Genomic DNA, 19,576 nt, shown 5'->3' with positions numbered 1-19,576 from the left:
ATCTCACGAACAAGGTGAGGGTGCTCCCACCATGCGGTTGGAGGGCAGGTTCAGGCTCTCGCCTCAGAGCCTGTCCCTGCCTTGAACCTGTGCAGGGGCCTTCCCAGGAGCAGCACCCCACGCAAACTCTGCCCTGCCCAGGAGAGTGGCTACGCCGCGTCCTGAGCCACCCCTGCACCCCTTTCACATTTCTGTCTGGTGCTGAGCTAGGGGACAGAGGCACCAGAGCATTTTACAGGAACGGCTGAGTGACAGCCGGGTCACAGGGCATGGCAGCCTTTCCCTCAGCTCGTGGCCGGTGAACCAGATGGGCTGTGAGGTGGGAAAGGCCGATGGACCACCCGCTGCAGAAGCGGTCTGACACGACACAGCTCACGAAGGGTGTCTGAGCTCCTGCAGCTGCGGAAGGTTCCCTGGAGCAGCTAGAGAAAGCCTGGGCGCCCTCCACTCTGGCCAGGCAAGGTGAGCATGAGTCCAGGAGGGCTGAGTTCCCAGAGTCCTGGCTTTCTAAACACTCCAGCTCCTGAGAGCAGTTTCGGGTAGCTGGACCTGCGAGTTAACAATCCGCAGGGCCCTCTCTCTGTCCACGGGTGACTAAGGCCAAGTTCAAATTACCGCCCAATACCCAGCTCCAAAGCAGCTACACACAAACCTGTGCTTCTAGACCCGCAGGCCTGAACCCAGAGGCTAAGCCCCTCCTACCACGTGACCTCAAAGGACAACAAGAATGGATTCCTTCCCTCCCCAGATCAAGTCTGGGCTGGCACTGGGGACCTGGTGAGCACTGCCCTCCCACCCCTGAAAGCCTTCTCCTTCCTGCCTCCCAGCTCAGTCCCCTCCCAATGAAGCAAACCAAGCCTTAGGCATGACCCTGGGCATGACCCACTGGACACAAGACAGTTATCTCCCCACCTGTCTTCCCATCCCTCTGCCTGCCCTGGGCCTTGTGAGTCTGGGCGGAAAACTAGGAGCGGCTGCTCTGGTTCAAATCCCAACACCTCCTGGGCCTCAGTGCCTGTCTCTAAGAAGACAGCAGTCACCCAATCGGGGGTTGTGAAGACGAAGGCAGACCATGCACCATCACAGCCCAGGCAACCTTCCAGAGATGCTTGTGATTTAGCTCAGTTAACCCTTTGCACTCGGATGTCGAGTGTAACTCGACACGGTTAGCAGTAGAATAAAGGAATCGAGAAAAGCAAGCGAGTGCAAAGGGTTTTAAATCTCACTAATGCTATAACACTAGAGGCCCGATGCACAAAATACGTGCAAGGGGTTGCAGCCCCGGTTTCATCTGGAAGGTCATCCAGAAGGTTGTTCGGCTGTCGGTCTAATTAGCATATTATGCTTTTTTTTATTATAGATGATTCTTACTGATATGGAAACTGTTCTAAGAAGGCACTGCTTGGCCACTGCCGGGCACAAAATGTGCCCATCAAAATCCAGCTCGATGCCAGAGGTGGTGCACGGGGCTGTGCTGGACTGGAATCAGCCAGAGCTCCCGGAGAACGGGCCAGAATGCGTGACACTCACATCCAGGCTATGGTAGAGGGACGGCCCTTTTCTGGGTGAGGCTCTGGAAAGCAGAAGAAGCCGCCACAAGCCAGTAACCAAAGCGTGAAATCCAGCTCTTCCTAAGGGCTGCCCCACCATGAAGCCGGGAGACTCCACCACTGAGACCTTGCGAGTAAAAAGGGCCCTTTGCACTTCACGCACGCCATCTGTAAGAAGGCCCTGCATGGGGAAGGGCGTGGGGGCAGCTGGGTGGCGGGGAAGGGCATTTTCCAAGGGCTGGGACTGGATGGGGATTTGAGTGAGCATCTCCAACCATTCCCAGGCAGAGTCAACTTCCACAACACAGCCAGAAATACGACAGCTCTCCACTGGCCTCAAGCGCGTGGCTGCAACCTTTCTTTTTATCTCAAAGGGCTTTGATGCATCTCTCCACACCTCCATCAGCAGAGTAAGCAACGTTCGAAACCACCCTGCAGGAGCCCACAATGGTGCCAAGAGGACGCAGTCAAGCTTCTTCCAACCTCGGTGTAAATGTAGTCCTATCCAGATTCTCCCCATCTCTGCTGTCTCAATCTTCCTGGAGAACTCTTACTCATCCTCCAAAACCCAACTCAAATATGCCCTTGTTCCGGAAGACTTCATTGCTGCTGGGACACAGATGGTTCTTCCCTCTTGTTCCCAAATCGGTATGGACACTGTTCTTTCCAAGTGCTTAACCTAATGCATTAGAATGTTCTCTATCAGGGTTCTTCAATGGCCACTGCTGACACTTTGGGCCAAGAGTAGTCTTTGTTGTAGGATGTTTGGCAACATCCCTTGACTCTACCCCACTAGATACCAGTAGCACAAAAATGCCTCAGACCCTGCCAAATATCCACCAGGGGGGTGGGGGCAAAACTGCCCGAGAACCACCGATTTCAATCTTGGGCGCCGTGGCCACGGGCAGGGCTCAGCAAGCCAGGGGCTGAACGTGTGTGGGAACCATCAGGAAGCAAGGGCTGACTGTGCCAGCTGACGAGCACTTGCTGAGGGATGCATTAATCTGTGAGCAGCCTCCTCATTGGTCACCCTGCCTCAAATCTCAGACACAGGATAATCCGTCTACTGCAGAACCTTCTGTACCCTCTGGACCACAGCCGGGCTCTGGAGGGCTGCCTGACATCTACCACCAAAGCCCTGCACACCTGTCCTGCATGTTCTCCTCACACCCAGTGCTCCAGCCAAACTGTCTCTCCAGGCCCCGAAACTGCGGGACCCTCTCACCACCCACAATCCTCCTGACTGGCACCACGGATCCTCCAGGTGTCTTCCGGAGCCCGTAGGTGCTCGGAGCCTCCTATGCTGAGTGGCCCACAGCGCCTCTGCTTCTTCCTTGTCAGTCTGAACTTGAAGTTCCCGAGTTGGTTCTCCCGGCGAGACTGAGCACTGAGGACAGGCTTAGGGCCTTTGGGGCAGTGTGAGGGCCTCACCATCCAGCCTCTTCCCACGCCTCTCAGCCACAGGGCGGGAGAGCGCAGGAGCGCTGGCTCTCAGGCAGCCAGTCCAGTGCGGTGCTGAGAGCAGCCCGGAGGAGCCAGGCGCCGGCAGGGAGCCCAGGCCGGGCTGTGTTTCTGTACCCCAGGAGAGAAGATGGTGGCCTGGATGAGGGGGGCAGCAGAGGAAGCCCTGAAAACTTGTCAGATTCTGAAGTTGCTCTGAATAGCCTCCATAGGGTTCCGAGAGGAATTAAATACGGTGTGGGAGGGAAGGGGGAGTCAAGTGCAAGGTGTGAGGCCTGAACGGCTGGGGAACTGTATTGCTCTTCTGGAGGAGGGACACATGGGAAACCCTAACATGGTTTCAGGCGTGTTACGGGTGAGATGCCAATCAGACTTCCATGGTCTGGTCCACGCCTTCTTTCCCATCTCTTCTCTACTCCGAGCCTGTACTCTAACCGCCGCCTTCCCTCCTGGTCCGTGCAGGCGGATGAGGACTTCTTTTTCACAGGAGTAATTCTGCCCTAATAACCACCGTACCACTTTACTGCACAACCGATGGCCCACCAATCAAACACGGCCACGTGCCCCATCCACACCCAGAGCAGGGACAGCCACAGCAGCAGCAGCCCGTGCTGCCCTGGTCCTGCAGAACCTTCCAGAGATGGGAAGTGAAAGCAAAGGCATCCTCAAGAGAGGATGTAGTGTAAAAGTGAAGACCTCAGAAGAAAGAGTGTGCATTCCCAGGCCAGGGGACGCCTCTGTGGCTTGTCCATGGCTGTGACCAGCTTCTCCATCGGAACCAGCTCCTTCACCTTACTGAGTCTGACACCCTTCAGAGCGAGGGGCCCATGCTGGGGTTGGAGTTGCTGCAGTGTAAGAATCGTTCATGGTACCAGACACAGTAGGTACACCTCATGTGAGGCCTGCATCTGGACTGAATACACCGGCCATGATGCGCCTGCCTTGTCAGGGGCAAGTCCAGGGGGTGCACGGTCTGTTTGCCAAACCTCAAGTATCCACTCAGGCCATCTCCACTTTTCTCCAAACGTGAGGCCCTCACCCTGGGGACCTCGGGATCAGCACGATCTAAGCCCTTGGCAATGTTTCCCCTCGGTCTGAGCGAGACAGGATCAGCTTTCTAGGAATCCGTGTGACTAGCAGAGTAGCTGTTAGCACCTTCAAAGCACATTCACAACCACCCACCCCCTCACTCGAGGTGCCCAGCAGCCCTGGGCAGACACTGCCAGCGGAGCTCCGTCTTGCAGCAGAGCAACAGCAGCGGCTGGCTTCACCAGAGGCGGGGGCAGCCAGCAGCACCTGACCCGGAAGCCGAGGCCCAGGGCCCCTCATTCCCTCAGCCGGTTGTGAGGTTCCTGAAGGTAAGCACGTCTGACCAGTGACAATCCCAACCCACAGAGCGTAATCGCTCACCACGATGTGTGTGAATTGAAGTTGACACCCTGGGGAGCATCGCCAGGCAAAACCACCCACCTGCATACTGTGCAAAAGGCCCAAGCCCAGCTCAGGAGAACCCCCCACCCCGATGGTCCTATTGGCACCTCTGGCTTCCCTCCCCCATTCTGGGTCTCCCCCCCGCCCCTCCCCAGCGGAGTCAGGGAGAAGCAGCATTTCAGTGTGCCATCCTGGTCATTTCAATCATCACAGAGGAGCAGCAGGAATGTGCGAGGATTTCCCTGGGATTTGGCTCTGGAAGCATTCTCAGCCTGGGGACAGGATGCCAGCCTGTGCCAGTGACTCATGGGAATTAAGGGGTGTCTGATTTTGCCCTGGGGCTGAAATCCGCAGGAGGAAGATGAGGCTGGAGTGCAGTTGCCCAGCTCAGGGACACTGGGAGACCCTGGGTGTTAATGGTGATTAAACGTAAGTGCCATTTACCAAGCGCTGGGTGTGTGCCAGGCATGCGGGGCTGCAGGGAGGCCTCGTCTCATTCAGTGGGCAGGGCAGCCAGGGGAAGTGGGGGGAGCCTCATCTCATCATCTCCACTTTGCCGAGGAGGAAACTGGGGCTCAGGGAGGCCTGAGTCAGCAACCGCCCCCCCCCCCCAGGTCAAGGAGCAGGGATCGGCCTGTGACCCCCCAAGTCCAGAGCCCTCATGCTTATGGACTGAACTAATCGGAGCCTCAGTTTCCACAAGAAGAGAGAGAACCCGGCCTGGATAAACTTGAAACCGTCTTCCCGGGCTTCTGAGGTGTGGTCCCAGCGCTGAGGGGGCGTGGCGTCCTCCTCCCAGGCCACAGGGCCGGAGAGGAACCGGCGGGAGGGGAAGGGGAATTCACCCCGGAGCTGCGCTGCGTGGGGACGGGACGGGCGGCTGGCGGGGGGCAGGGGGCAGGGGTACTCACATCGATGTTCCTTAGAATGACGCACTTCCCATTGGTGTAAAGGAAATTATTGCCCTTGGGGTCGCCGCCGATGATTTTGGAGACGCCCCTCTCCACCTGGGGGAGGCTGGCGAACACCTTCTCTGCAGAGACACAAACGCAGCGGCGCACGTTAGGGGCGCCCCGCCCGGCCGAGGGCAGAGGGGAGGCGAGCGGGGGCTCGGGACCGGTCTCAGCCGGTCACCTGTTGCCTCCACCCGGAGGGCCGGCCGCCACTTGGAAGGAGCGCCGGGGACCGTGCGACTTCCTGGTCCACGATCCCCTCGCCAGCCCCGTCCGGGGCCAGGGGGGCTCCACAGGCCCGGCCCGCACCTCCAACTTTGGGGGTTCCCGGGCCGGGGCCGCCCCCGAGGGCGGCGGGGCGCTCGTGGGCCCGCGCCCGCGCCCCTCCCCCGCGCCCGTGGACCCCCGCCGAGCCGCCCACGCCCCGCGATGGCCGCTGGCCGAGGGGGCAGGCAGCGCGGGCGCCCACCCGGGGGCCCCCGGCCCGGCACTTACTGATCTCGTACGGCATCCTCGCCCACTTGTTACCGCGCCGCGCTCGCCGAGACCCTCGGGGACCGCCCGCGCCGTGAATCAGACCTGGCCGAGGCCGAGCCGGGGAGAGGAGCGAAAGGCGGCGCCGGGCGTGCCGGACGCGGAGGGGGCGGTCCGAGGCCGCGGCTCCAAGGTCCGCTCGCGCCCTGCCCTGCGCGCTGCCGCAGCGGACGCGCCGAACCCGGAAGCGCGGCCCCGCGCGCGGCTCGCCCCCAGCTTTGACCATATATAGTCAAGCGCTCGGCTCGGCGCGGCGGCCCCGCGAGCATGCGCGGACGGCCCTCCCCCCCACCACCACCACCCGCGCGCCGGCCCCGCCCTGACGCCCCGCCCCCGGAAACACGTCACCGCGCGGCCCCTTGAAAAAGCGGCGCGGGCTCCGTCCTGCGTCCGAATTTTCCCGGGAGCGGGCGGGCCGGGCTCTGCAGCTGCGGGGCGAAGGCAGGGTGTTCTGTGCTGGAGCTTTGGGGGCGCCGAAAGCACCAGCGCGTGGTTTTGGGGGGGCTCGGGAAGTCTTTTTCATGGCCGTGTTTGTGTCGCTGGCGTTCCCCAGCCGTTAGCTTCCGGCCCTGCGGGCGCCTTGTGTTTGCAGAAGCTGTGAGGCGCCCGCTGGGGGGTTTGCAAACATAGTGCTTTCTTTCTTTCTCTTTTTCTAAAAAAAGCATGAGTCATTGGGAGTCGCCCTCCCCCGAAAAGGGCTGCTGGTGGAAGGAACTTTTCTCAAAAAGTTTATTTTAGAAAGCGAAGAAGCCAAGAAAAGCAAGAGGTGGGGGCTGGGAGGGGGAAGGGTGTCGGTTCTAAGAAGCCCAGGGTTTATTTCCTCATCGAGAAAGCGGAAGGAAAAGGGGGATTTCATCTTATAAGATGGAGGCAGTGGCCCATAGGGGAAAATCAAGGGCTCTGAGGTGTGTTCCTTGGAGCCTCGCCTTGGGGTGGGTGAGGGGGTCCTATATCTCTCGGAGTTGGGGGACAGGGTAAATGTGAGAGCATATAAAAGTACCTCTCTCTCTACTTAACTGTTTTCTAGCTTGGGCTTAAATCCTTGACTTTCTAATCTGACGGGAAATTCCGTTTCAAAATGTATCCAGGTTAATCATTCCTGGCCTCCCTCGGCTATTGCTGGGTTATTCATTGCAGGCGTGTCCAATTTGATTGCTTGGCTTGTGCTCCTGTCTCTCTCCCCTCACCCCCCAATCTCAGTCTGTTTTCCAGATTGCAGCCTGGGTGTGTAATTGAAAATTTAAATCTCACTCTTAGTTTAAAAACTACAGGAACTCCCAAACCTCAAAGGAGAAGCTTAAAGTCCTTGAGATGGCCTACCTGGCCCTTTGAGAGGTCTTGGGGATTCTCATCTACATCAGCCCTCTACCCTCAGCAGTACCCTCCCTGCCTGCTTTTCTCTTGCAAGGTGACCTTGGCGTCCCAGGGCCTCTGACATTTGTTCTCTACCTGGAATTTTGTCCAAAATTACTTAGGCTTAAGTGTCAACAGTTTCTTGATGAACGTCACCTACCCTGACTACCTTATTTTTAAATGGCAACCTTCCAGCCCTTACAAACACTTCTGATACTCCCTTCCCTGGCTTCTGTCTGGAGTACGACTATTCCTGGCACATGGTAGATGGCTCCCATGGATGACCCAGCACCCCAAATGCAACCTTCAATCAAAAAGCAATGGGTGTGAAGGCAGTTTTGTGAACTAAAAGGACCCTAGAAATGTTGACTTTGTGCAAAGCGGTGTGATTTCGAAAGCAGAAATGCAAAACAAGTGGGGCTGTGACTGTTCTGAGAAACGGGGTTTTAATGACCAGGCCTTAATGGGACTGGGGTTAAAGCAGGTGTGACAACTGAAGTTCACCCCTAGAGCATTTATGTGATGGACAGACCGACTGGGATGTAAAACTAAGGCACCCCCCGCCCCCGCCCAGCTCTTGCAAGCTGGTAACCCGTATGCAGGTGTGCAAAGCCTTGTTGGACTTAACGCTGTTCAAAATGAGACTCTAAACCAAACCCCTGGGCGCATGCTAGGCTCTGTGTAAGTTGTATGTTGGTCTGGGGCTTAAGAAGCTCGGGGTAGGATTGGGATGATGGTGATAAAAATAAGTATGTCTGCAAAAAGATTGGCAGGCAGCTGCCGGGGTTGAAAGGAGAGGGCAGGGGTTATTCCCTGGTTCCTCTGCCGGGTGATCTCTCAGCTGTAAGGGCTCAGTAACACCTGACTGGTGTCAGCTGTGCTGCCTGGCTGTGGTTCCAGCACTTTTTTTTCTTGGGTTTTCCTATTCCCCACATGCACCTTCATTATAATAGAACTAGAGGCCCAGTGCATGAAATTCGTGCATGGGTAGGGTCCCTAGGCCTGGCTGGTGATCAGAGCCGATTGGGGCCTTCCAGCTGCCAATCGAACTCCCGAGGGGACACTTGCCATATTAGCCTTTTATATATATAGATCCCTAACAGAGGGTGCCCTCAGACTTCAGTGTGGACCCTGAAAGGTCTCTATCCCAGCGATTCACTGCTCTACATGTCAGCACAGGCACTTCTCTACGTCTATCCTCCATGCTTTTGTTAAAACCCTGACCTGCCCATGTAAGCCTGTACACTTCTATAACCAACTGCCTCCCTGCATCTTGGTGGGAGTGTTGAAAGCCAATCTCTTCAATTGAATTCTCAAGTAGTATTTGTTCCACATGCGCTCCTAGGCCTGCTGGATTGATCAGCCTCCCTGTCTACCGCCTGGGAAACAGCAATGGGAACAGGGACCACGTGTTTTTCAAAACTTAGCGAAGGGCCCACCCAGTGAGCAGAATGACTTTGCTGATATGTGTCCTAGAGGGAACGACCAAAAAGAGCATCGCCAGAATTTGCATTAAATTCCAAAGCGTAAATTAATGTGGCTTCAAAACATACTGTTCAGGCAACAGCTGAAACAGCTCTTCTTGAGAAGTCGGAGGCTGGCCTTGGATACAGGGGTTTCAGATTGGATAACGTGGACGAAACCCTTAGGATTGGTTTTAGGTGTGTAGGCGGCCTTACAGCCTCCCCTTGCAGAGGGAGGTGGGTTCTGGTCAATTCTGCTGATGCTTTGCAGTGAAATGAGGGCTGGGGACGCGACTCTCTGGGAATCCACCTCGCCCTGAGCATGCGTAGCCTCAGCCCTGTTTCCTCTTCCTTAAACGGGGATATACCGGAGGCCTGTGCGGCTCCTGCTCTCAGCAGCTTCGGGGAGGAACGAAGAGAAAGGAGGGATGGGACAGGAGTTCTGAACTTAAACCTACTTGCTCACTTGCAACCCTCACGTTCTCATGTGCGGGCTTCCTGTTGGTTTGACCTCCTCCTTCCTGTTGTTTAAGAGTGTTGGGCAAAGGACTCTGCCAGGAGCAGCAGGAAGCATGGCGGGTGAGCTTCTTCCTCGGGCAGCTCCCGTCTGGACTAGTCCATGTCCTGGAAGGACAGGCCCCTTCCCCCTCTAGGAATCTTAGTCTCTCTCCTGGGTCCTTCCCCGGAGTTTGTAAACAAGCTTAGATAAGCCACACTAAGGACCACCTGCAAAGTGTCCCTGGAATAGATCCCCTCCACCTTTACTTCCTTATACCCACCTCACATCCATCACCTCCAGTTCTCACCGGGAGTGGCCCCTCACTTCCCAGTTCCCAGAAGCGGTCCCAGGTTGGATCTAGGCTCCGCTCCTAGTCCACTCAGCCATGAAGTGGGGTGGTGTGATGTCACGTGGTGCTAACTTAGCTCCAAGGTACCGCCTGCTGATTCTGAAAAGCTGGGGTGGGGCTTTGGGCTTTCCTACTAGAAGGGAGACATTTAGGGCTGGGCCATCACCCCAAGAGCGCTCTATTGCTTTTGTCCTCCATGCTTCTGTCAGAGGATTAATGAAACAAAACCCTGGCCTGACTATATAAATCTATACAAAAAGCCCAGCTGACGTGGCTCCGTGGTTGAGCGTTGACCTATGAACCAGGAGGTCACAGTTCAGATTTCCAGTCAGAGCATATGCCTGGGTTGGGGGCTTGATCCCCAGTTTGGGGCGTGCAGGAAGCAACCAATCAATGATTCTCTCTCATCATTGATGTTTCTATCTCTCCTTCTCTCTTCCTCTCTGAAATCAATAACAATATAAAAATAAACCAAACAAAAGCGTTAACCTCTGGTTAACGTGAGAACAATTCTTCCAACGTGAGAACCATTGGCTCTCTCCAACCCTGGGTGCAGACTTGGGGCTGGGTCCCTCCTTGGGCTGCTCAATTGAAAACACATGGTATTTAACAAGGTCCCACAAGAGGGCGCTGTGCTTTGTAAAGAGGCAAATGTGTGGCAGGTGTAACCAGCGCTGTGAGGGTCTTCAGCTCCCTCCCTGCAAGCTGTGGACCCTGTGCCTGAGTTCCGTTCCCATTCGAGGTTGTCTCCAGAAGCTGGACCTCCAGGAGGACGCTACCAATGCGTACTAGGCGTACCGGCTAATAATGCGGATTTTGTAATCAGAGAAAACACAGTAATTTCAAGAGAAACATCAAAAGTGCTTTATTCAAAGTAATGTCCATCGCTAGCTACACATTTCCCCCCTCTTTCAGGTAATGTGGATACCGTCCCAATAGAACTTGTTTTGAGGCAAACCATTCAGAGGCCCAATTTTCCACTTCATACATTTTGAAGTGCTGCTCAGAAAGTGCGTGTGCCATCGATCGGAACAAGTGGTCATCTGAAGGAGCAAGGTCTGAGGAATACAGCGGGTGGGTTAATACTTCCCAGGCAAGATCTTTTAACGTGAATTTAACTGGTTTTGAAGTGTGTGTTGGTGCATCATCATGAAGCAAAATTCCTTTGCCGTGTCTTCTGGCCCATTCTGGTCGTTTCACAATCAGAGCATGGTTCAAATTGATTATTTGCTGTTGGTAGCAGTCAGTATTAATGGTTTCACCTGGTTTTAGAAGCTCATAGTACACCACACCTTCCTGATCCCACCAAATGCAGAGCATTGTTTCTTTCCGAAGCGATTTGGCCTTGCAGTCGATGTTGATGGTTGACCTGGATCAACCCATGATTTTGTGCATTTGGGATTCTCAAAATAAATCCACTTTTCATTGCCAGTCACAATTTGATCCAAAAAAGATTTTCTTTCGTGCCGTTGAAACAACATTTTACTGATGACTTTTTGGTTTTCCATGTGTCTTTCATTCAGTTGATGTGGCACCCATTTTCCTTCCTTTAAAATCTTTCCCATTGCTTGTAAATGACCAGAAATTGTTTGCTGAGCAACGTTTAATCTTCAAGTTGTTTTTGAGTTTGACATGCATCTTCATCCAATAATGCTTGTAATAGTTGGTCTTCAAACTTTTTCGGTTGACCTGGACGTTCTTTCACATCAAAATCATCACTTTTAAAGCGTTTAAACCAGCGTTCACTAGTATCTTGAGATGCAGCATAAGCTTCCCGAAGTATACGCTAACTTTCAGCAGCACTTTTCTTCAAAATAATGAATTAAAACTTCCCGCAAATGCTTCTTTTGGCATGAAATTCAACATTTTTAAGCGTAAAATATCTGATGTTAACACCTTCAGAAAATTTGACATATGAAGTTTTGAAGCTTGCTGTCAATACAACAGCATTGCATACATATCAAATCGCATATATATCAACATATGTGTAACTCCTTCTATTGAAAAAAAATATGTATTAACTGGTACACCTAGTAGCCTCAGGCTAGTTTGAACAGTTCAGGGAAATACATCCTTAAGTTCCTGACTTGTTTCTTTAAACCATCATGTCATCATCAGCTAAACCTGCGCTATCTGATCCCTCTCAGGTCCGGGTGAGAGTTAACTGCTGTCACCAGCAAACCTGCCTCAGACTTGGCCCTCGGCCCGTATTCTGCGCTGCACCCCGCCCTCCCCCACCCCATCCCCACCGAGCAGCAAGGGTCTGGCCCAGTCACTGCCACTCTCTGCCCCTCTTTTCATTTTGCACAAAGCACTCCAGTGAGTGAAATTAGGCGCGTTTTGTCCTTTTCCACCTGATTTATTCCACTTAGCATAGCAGCCTCAGGACCCACCCATGTTGTTGCAAATAACAAATGAACAAAACAGATCCCTAAATACAGACGACAAAATAGTGGGTACCAGAGGGGAAGGGAGTAGAAGGGAGAGGGTGGTTGGGGAAAGGGGGTCAGATGTATGGTAATAGAAAGAGACTAGACTTTGTTGTTAACCAGTTACCTCACTGAATTTTTAAAATTGAAACTTTTATTAAAAAAAACACACACAAAACGCCTCCCATGAACTGTGAAATGGACACATTCTTCTCCCTCTCCTGCTGCCTGAGACCCTGAGTGTCTGAGCCAAACCCCCTGTTTATAAAGACACAGCTGCATCGGGTTAAGGGCCACCCTCCAGTATGAGCTCATCTTAACGAGGCACAGGTGGTGGCCGAGGACAGGTGAGGGGTCTTGCCCTCGGCCTCCCTGAGGGACCTTTCTGGAACATCAGACCCTGCTCTTCTACCAGGGACACTCTGTGAGGATGCTCTCCCTCGGGTCAGAGGTTACCACCGGCTCAAGTTCAGAAGTAGAGCCCAAGCTGTTCTTCTGTGAGAAAGGGCCGGACCTTTGCGAGGTGTCGTGTTCTTGAGTGGGTGACTTCCTCTGTCATGTCCTAGTGACTGGTCCAGTTCAGCTCAAGGATGATGGTGGCCACCCTCCAGCTGAAGAGCTGTGTCCCTTTTGGACAGACACTCAGAATACAGTCCTTCTGTCTACTCTCCTGACGAGATCTCAGAAAATGTTCTGGCCAGTGTTGTTTGTTTTTACCTGGCCAGTTCTGCTCGCTGTGTGACTGCTCGACCCTGGCACTGACGTGTCCCGGGTGCACCCAGGAAGCAGGCGCGTGGGCCACGTGACCCTGGGCATCCTGCAGAGCTGTGTGGCGGGGGCAGGTCTGAGGGCCATGCTGGTGCCCTTGCAGATGACCTGAGACTTGGGTCAAGGTGCTTTGCTCTCTGCAGAAAGCAGCCCCGTACAACCCCAGGCCTGCCCCTGCTGTCTGGTCAGCGGGCGGTTCTTGTGGCTGCTGCAGGCACGACATCTTGCGCACTGAGGACAGGGTGTGTTCCAGCCGCGATCCTGCGGACCTGGCTCCAATCCCCCTCCCAAGGGGTCACATGTTTCCCTATAAGCGGGAGCCTGTTGTTGCCCAGACACTCGGGGAGTGTCGCAGCATTCCAGAAATCCACCCAGCTCCTCCTGACCGCTGCCTCCTGTTTCCAAACGCCTTTCACACTCCTGGTCTTCTCTGCTCTGCTGGTGTGGCTCAGTGGTTGAGCATCGACCTACGAACCAGGAGGTCACAGTTCGATTCCCGGTCAGGGCCCATGCCCGGGTGGCAGGCTCCATCCCCAGTGTGGGGTGTGCAGGAGGCAGCCGATCCATGGTTCTCTCATCATTGATGTTTCTATCTCTCTCCCTCCCTTCCTCTCTGAAGTCAATAAAAAATGATTTTTAAAAAAGGTGAACGAGGGCCCAGGGCCTTGCCGCAAGAGCAGAAGACACAAGGCGAGGTATGTTGGCCTAGGAGGGCTCTGGCCGGTTTGCTTCCCTGGAGGCGGGGACAGTGATGATCTGGACACACTGGTTTTTCCTCCGCTCAGTGGGGGAGAGGTGATCTGACCGGTAGATCAGCCCAGGGAATGGGCTAGGCATAGTTGAGCCTCCACGGAGTCTGCCCCCTCCAAGGGGTCACATGTTTCCCTGAAAGCGGGAGCCTGTTGTTGCCCAGACCTGCGCGTGGCTGGAGAGGTGTCTTTGCTGGGGCTGCCGTAACTGAGGACCACAGCTGAGGGGCCGGAACGACAGACCGTCTCCGGCTGGAGGCTGGCCATCGGGTCAAGGCCTCAGCTGCATCGGCGCCTTCTGCAGGCTGCGAGGAAGAGTGGGCTCCGTGTCCCCAGCTCCGGGGGCATCACCCCGATCTCGGTCCATGTTCACATGATGTTCTCCTTGAGTGAGTCTGTGAACCACCACCCCCGCTTTTATAACACCAGCCATGTTGGAATAAGCCCACCCTATCCAGTACGACCTCTGCTTAACTAATGACACCGGCAGTAGCCCTGTTCTGCATAAGGCCCCACTCTGAGGTCTTGTGTACTGGGACTTGACTGTGCCATTGTGGGGGACACAACTCAACCCGTAACAGCCGGTGAGAGGAGCTTGCCTGTTTTACCTCCGTCACCCTCCACCCGGAGCCCCAGCCCTGGCCCGAGCCCCTGGAGGGAAGGACACCGACATTGCAGTTGGCGGCCACCCGCTCTGGCAGAGGCGCTTGCCCTGTAGGTCTGCCACCCCTTCTGGGCACCTGCTCTGGGAAAAGCCCAACCAGGGCACAGAGTGAGAGTACAGGCAGGCGTCCCACCAAAGACTCCCCAAGAGGGTGATGATGGAGCAGCGACTCCCTGTTAGACACATTCCTAAGCTCCCTTAGGCTCTGCTTGGGACTCGGCCCTCCTGGCGATTGTCCTGCTATTCTCATTGTAGGTCTCACGATGAACCGCCTCGCCGTTTCCAGGGGTCCGCCTACACCTGGCCCCACCTGTGCCTGGTCTGACCATTTTCTCTGACCATTACAATGGGCGTAAATACCCCGCTCCCCCTACTCGGCCCCGCTGATGCCATCTAGGCCTCGGCCCCTCTGCTAGCAAATGTAATCATAAACTTGATATTCTTGACCCCTTTTGACCTTGTGCGTTCCTCCTTCAGCGACCCTGACACTCCACGCCCCGCCTCCAGATCTGGCTTCTATTCTAAATCACTCAAATGCCTTTAAATAGCCACTGGGGCAGTTGTGTTATGTCTGGGGGCTGCTTGGCTCTGGTGGTGCCCGTGGGGCTGTGGGCACAATGCCTCAGCCCAGCTGGCGTGAAACACTTCGCGTCCAGGCGCAGCCACAGAGGCCAGGACCCGCTCTGCCTCGGTGCCCCCAGCTGGCATCTGGGCCCAGAGGAGCCACAGGCTCCTCGTCCCTGACGGGCTGGGCTCCAGGCCCTCCCAGGGCGTTGCTGGGACTGCACAGGAAGGACCTCTGTCTGCAGGCCACTGGAGCCCTGTGCGATGTTCATTTTCAAGTCGATAGCCCGAAGGGAGATGGCAGAGGTGCGGTTGGGGTGAGCGAGCTCAGCCGCTGCTGCCAACATGATGGATCAAGCAGCACCACTGACACACCTTTGGGAACAGCTGGCATCTGGTTTTAGTTTCCAACAAGGTTTGGAGTCTCATTCTGGGCATGTCTGCACCATTGAAACCCTAAATATCTCTGCTGTAGCTTAGTTCTCAGGAGGCTGGTACGTCTGTGTGACCTAGCGAGGGATTCCCCAAACTGGGGGATGGTGCAGCGCGGGCCACAGCAGGTTTACCGCCGTGGCCGTGTGGGTCCTCAGGGGAGGCCGCCCTGCAGGGTAGAGATGACGAAGGCTGGGCGGCACCATTTGTGCACATCGGCCACGCTCCCGGTTCCTGCCCGGCGTGTGCTGATTGTTGAACAAATGACTCTTAGTCACTGCACCACAAGGAATCAACGGGAGGAGGCTAATCCAAGAGTGGTGGAGTGAAGACTAACGTTCTCACTGGTGTTCTTGGCACCATCTAAAGCAGGCGTCCTCAAACTACGGCCCGCGGGCCACATGCGGGTGCTTTTGCCGTTTTGTTTTTTTACTTCAAAATAAAATATGTGCAGTGTGCATAGGAATTTGTTCATAGATTTTTTAAACTATAGTCCGGCCCTCCAACGGTCTGAGGGACAGTGAACTGGCCCCCTGTTTAAAAAGTGTGAGGACCCCTGTTCTAAAGCTTAGAAACCACAAAGGTTTAATCCTGGGCAGAGCTGACATGGACTCGGCTGTTCAATGGATGTCAGCTTATTTATTATAATACTTCAGGATTGGCCCAGCCAGTGTGGCTCAGTGGTTGAGCGTGGACCTATGAACCAGGAGGTCAATTCCCAATCAGGGCACATGCCTGGGTTGTGGGCTCGATCCCCAGTGTGGGGCATGCAGGAGGCAGTCGATCCATGATTTCCCTCTCATCATTGACGTTTCTATCTCCCTCTCCCTTCCTCTCTGAAAGCAATAACAAAACATTTCAGTATTGGTTCACAAAACCCTCCTCTGTGTGCCCCTCCAAGTACTCCACTACCTTCTACCAAAACACTATCATCCGTGACCTTAGAGAAATGAAGCCAGCACATCAGGGAATTCAGTTTCATGGACTGTCATTCATGGACCCAGGCTTACATGTTGGAGGAAGAGGCTGCATATACCCACTGCATGCATGACACACACGCTGAGAGGGCAGGCGCAAATGGAAGGCGTTCTGGAGCTCAGTGTCCCAAACTCAGTCTTGCTGGGACCTGGCTGGATGGGAAATGGTTTCTGCAGATGGAGCAGTGCCTTGTATGTGCCGGGTACAGGCCGGGGTGGCAGGGCTGTGGAAGAGGGGACGTGTTCCCTCATTTCTGTAAGGAGGTCGGGGCCTGTTTTGCCGGGAGCCAATTCCAGCATGTCATAATTGCAAGAGTTTCATCAAAAAGTTGATGGAACTTGGGGACTCAACAAGGGCCGAGTCACATATGTAATCACCTGTTGGAATGGCTAAAGGCATTTCCCCCAAACCTGAAAAGGTTGATTGTTTACTGCCAGACAGCTCAGGGCATCTTAATCTACAGGTTATTGCCTCCTACTGGAGAAACACCTGAACAGCTGTAGGCTATTCCCAATCTGACAATGCTTCTGTACCTAACCCTACCCTTTGAAGTGTATCTCCACCTTGCCTTAGGACAATTTGTGTTAATAAAAGCAAGGGGTCCTGAGACAAGGAGAACTTAGCTCCTTTAGCTAAAGCTCCTCTGACCCCCAATGCCTTTCAAAATTATCTTTTGTCTTTGGACTCCTACTTAATCTACACACAGCCTTTCTCCAGATTGCTGAACCCTTCTTAATGCTGGAACAAGAACCCCGGCACTGTTGTATAGGAGAAATGACTGGAGTGAAAGCCTGAGGGAGTGTGTGTGTGATGGTCAAGAAGTATTTATGGCCTGGCCAGCATGGCTCAGTGGTTGAGCCTCAACCTATGAACCAGGAGGTCACAGGTTCAATTCCCAGTCAGGGCACATTTCTAGGTTTCGGGCCCGATCCCTAAAGTGTGAGCTTGATCCCTAGTGTGAGGTGTGCAGGAGGCAGCCGATCAATGATTCTTTCTCATCATTGCTGTTTCTATCTCTTTCCCTCTCCCTTCCTCTCTGAAACCAATAAAAACAATTTAAAAAGTTTTTTTTGTGTGTCCAATACTCCACAACTCTTGGAATTAACCTCCTCCCGTTGATTCCTTGTGGTGCAGTGACTAAGAATCATTTGTTCAACAATCAGCACACGCCGGGCAGGAACCGGGAGTGTGGCCAATGTGCACAAATGGTGCCGCCCAGCCTTCGTCATCTCTACCCTGCAGGGTGGCCTCCCCTGAGGACCCACGCTCCCACAGCAGTAAACCTGCTGTGGCCCGCGCTGCACCATCCCCCAGTTTGGGGAATCCCTCGCTAGGTCACACAGACAAACTAGCTTCCTTAGAACTAAGCTACAGCAGAGATATTTAAGGTTTCAATGGGACAGACATGCCCAGAATGAGACTCCAAACCTTGATGGAAACTAAAATAGATGCCAGCTGTTCCCAAAGGTATGTCAGTGGCCCCTATGTCGACTAGTTGGGTATGTAAGTCTCCTGTGCCGGGTGGAGGCTGCCCTGCCCTTCCTGGGGCGGTTGCTGCCTTTTCTGAATCCAAGGTTGGATGGCTCAGGGCGATGTCCTTCCTCTTCCTCGCTGTCTTCACTCTCTGTGTGTTCTGTTGCTTTGTGTCCCAGCCTGGCTTAGTCCCGAGTGTCCAGACCTTAGGTGGTGGCGGCTTGCGCCCTCCCAGTTTGGCAGAGTGATAAGCTACGATTTCCAGCTAGTCTTGCTTCCCCACTCTATCAGCCAGTCCCGATGCTAACAGAGCTATAGACATCTCAGCATCATTTCTTGGAGTTTCAGTTCTTATGTTCTCTGCCCCTGGCTTCTGCCTAGCACCGGAGGGCTGAGGGTGGCCACCTGAATCACCCACCAGAGGGGCCAGCTCGTGAACTTCCTCCTCGTTGCGGCGTGCAATGCACAGTTCCTCAAGTGTACGAGGCTGTCTAGCATTCTCAGGGTCTCCCCATACTCACGCGGCAGCCCACTGGATCCAGCATCCGGGCCACCCCTCCCCACATAAATGCAGGTGGCCAACCCTGGACTCCCCCTGCGGATGCCTCTCTTCCAAGGCCCATGGCTTCTGTCCCCTGGCTGGCTTGCAAAGTGCTCATATTCGCAGACCCGAGGGAAGGGCCGGGCCTGAAATCCTACCTCGGTAAGGGGAGGGCAGAGAGAGACCCGAGGAAGCGCAGGCCCTCCAGTCTGGCCATGGGCAGTTTATGACAGGAAGCTTGCAGCTTCCTGTGACTGCAGGATGAGAGGGATCCCCGCACCACTTCCAGACACCAACGAATGACACAGGGTGGAGGGGAGATAGTCCCGGGGTGAATCACACGTGCTGAGCAGATGGGGAACCGGCGCTCAGTGGGAGGCTGGGAGCGGGTGCTGACGGGTCAGGATGAACGTTGCTGAAGATCGGTCCCCACGAGGGCTCACGGGAAGCGATCTCTGCTCTGGCCCGGGCCGGCCGCCATCACCTTTATGGAGCAGTCTCTCAAGCACCCTCTGTCTTGGCGTTGTCCCCACTCAATGCAAACATCTGCATGTAGAATGCACAGCTGCCTCTCTAACCCTCCCGACCTGGGCAGAAAGAACTGCCTTGAGCCCTAGTTAAAGCTGAAGAGGACTTGGAGTCCCCAGGGCACATCCCCTAAAGCTCTATCTGACTGCGTCGGGAATCAGCCAGTTCCCTCTGTGACTAGCCGGTTAGCGACACTAATGAGCTGAGTTAGGCTTCGTGTAATGGGGGTTGGCTGAGCTAATCGTGCTGGGAAAGGACATAAACTTCCGTGCTGGGAAGTTAGCTGGAGACATACGGGGATATCTGTCTGTAAAAACATAGACGTGGCCCATGAAATCACTACTGAGACGCACATTACTTTGACGTGCTACATACTAGCCACCCAAGTGAGGCAGCACTTCTTGATAGCCAGCTGCTGCTTTAAGTCATCCATGCACACGTGACTCGTTGAATTGAGGTAGGCTTGGTCTTACCAGTCATTATCTGTGTTATTGGCCCAGCACTGTCCGATGGCCCAGTCCTTGTTCGTAGCTCTTAGGCGGTGTGGGGACCACTAGGGGCCTAGTGCTGGAGACTGACTGCCCAGGCGAGGGAAGTTGGGTTACTTGGAGGGGTTGGGAGGTAAAGGGCGGGAACCTCTAACAGAGGAGCCTGGGTGAGCACAGGCCCAGCTGGGTTTGAAGCAGCTCATCTCCATGCATGAAGCCACTTGTCTGCACCCTCAGTCTCAGCAGACGTCAGGGTCTGACCAGCTTCTTTCCCGGGCTCTGAAGGGGCTTGGGGTGGGGTGGGGTTTGGAAGCCGGGACACCACACTGGCGTGTGGGGCCCAGAGGGGAGCCCAGCTGCTCACTTGCC

The 19,576-nt window shown here is 54.7% G+C and overlaps 1 protein-coding gene across 1 annotated transcript in view; it reads right to left on the bottom strand.

Moving 5' to 3' along the window:
* The window catches only part of WDR1 (WD repeat domain 1), a 30,200-nt gene extending 24,113 nt beyond the window's left edge, over nucleotides 1-6,087 (bottom strand). The window contains exons 1-2 of the mRNA XM_079771059.1: nucleotides 5,891-6,087; nucleotides 5,354-5,475 (exon numbers count right to left, since the gene is read on the bottom strand). Coding sequence (XP_079627185.1) covers nucleotides 5,354-5,475; nucleotides 5,891-5,906 — 138 coding nt within the window. The 5' untranslated portion in view covers nucleotides 5,907-6,087. The remainder of the gene's footprint in view (nucleotides 1-5,353; nucleotides 5,476-5,890) is intronic.
* Nucleotides 6,088-19,576: the final 13,489 nt, after the last annotated feature.

This window comes from Cnephaeus nilssonii (assembly GCF_951640355.1).
Source record: "Cnephaeus nilssonii genome assembly, chromosome: 1".
Lineage (NCBI taxonomy): Eukaryota > Metazoa > Chordata > Mammalia > Chiroptera > Vespertilionidae > Cnephaeus > Cnephaeus nilssonii.
Note: the sequence above shows the minus strand (reverse complement) of the source record. Positions and strands in the feature narration are given on the sequence as shown.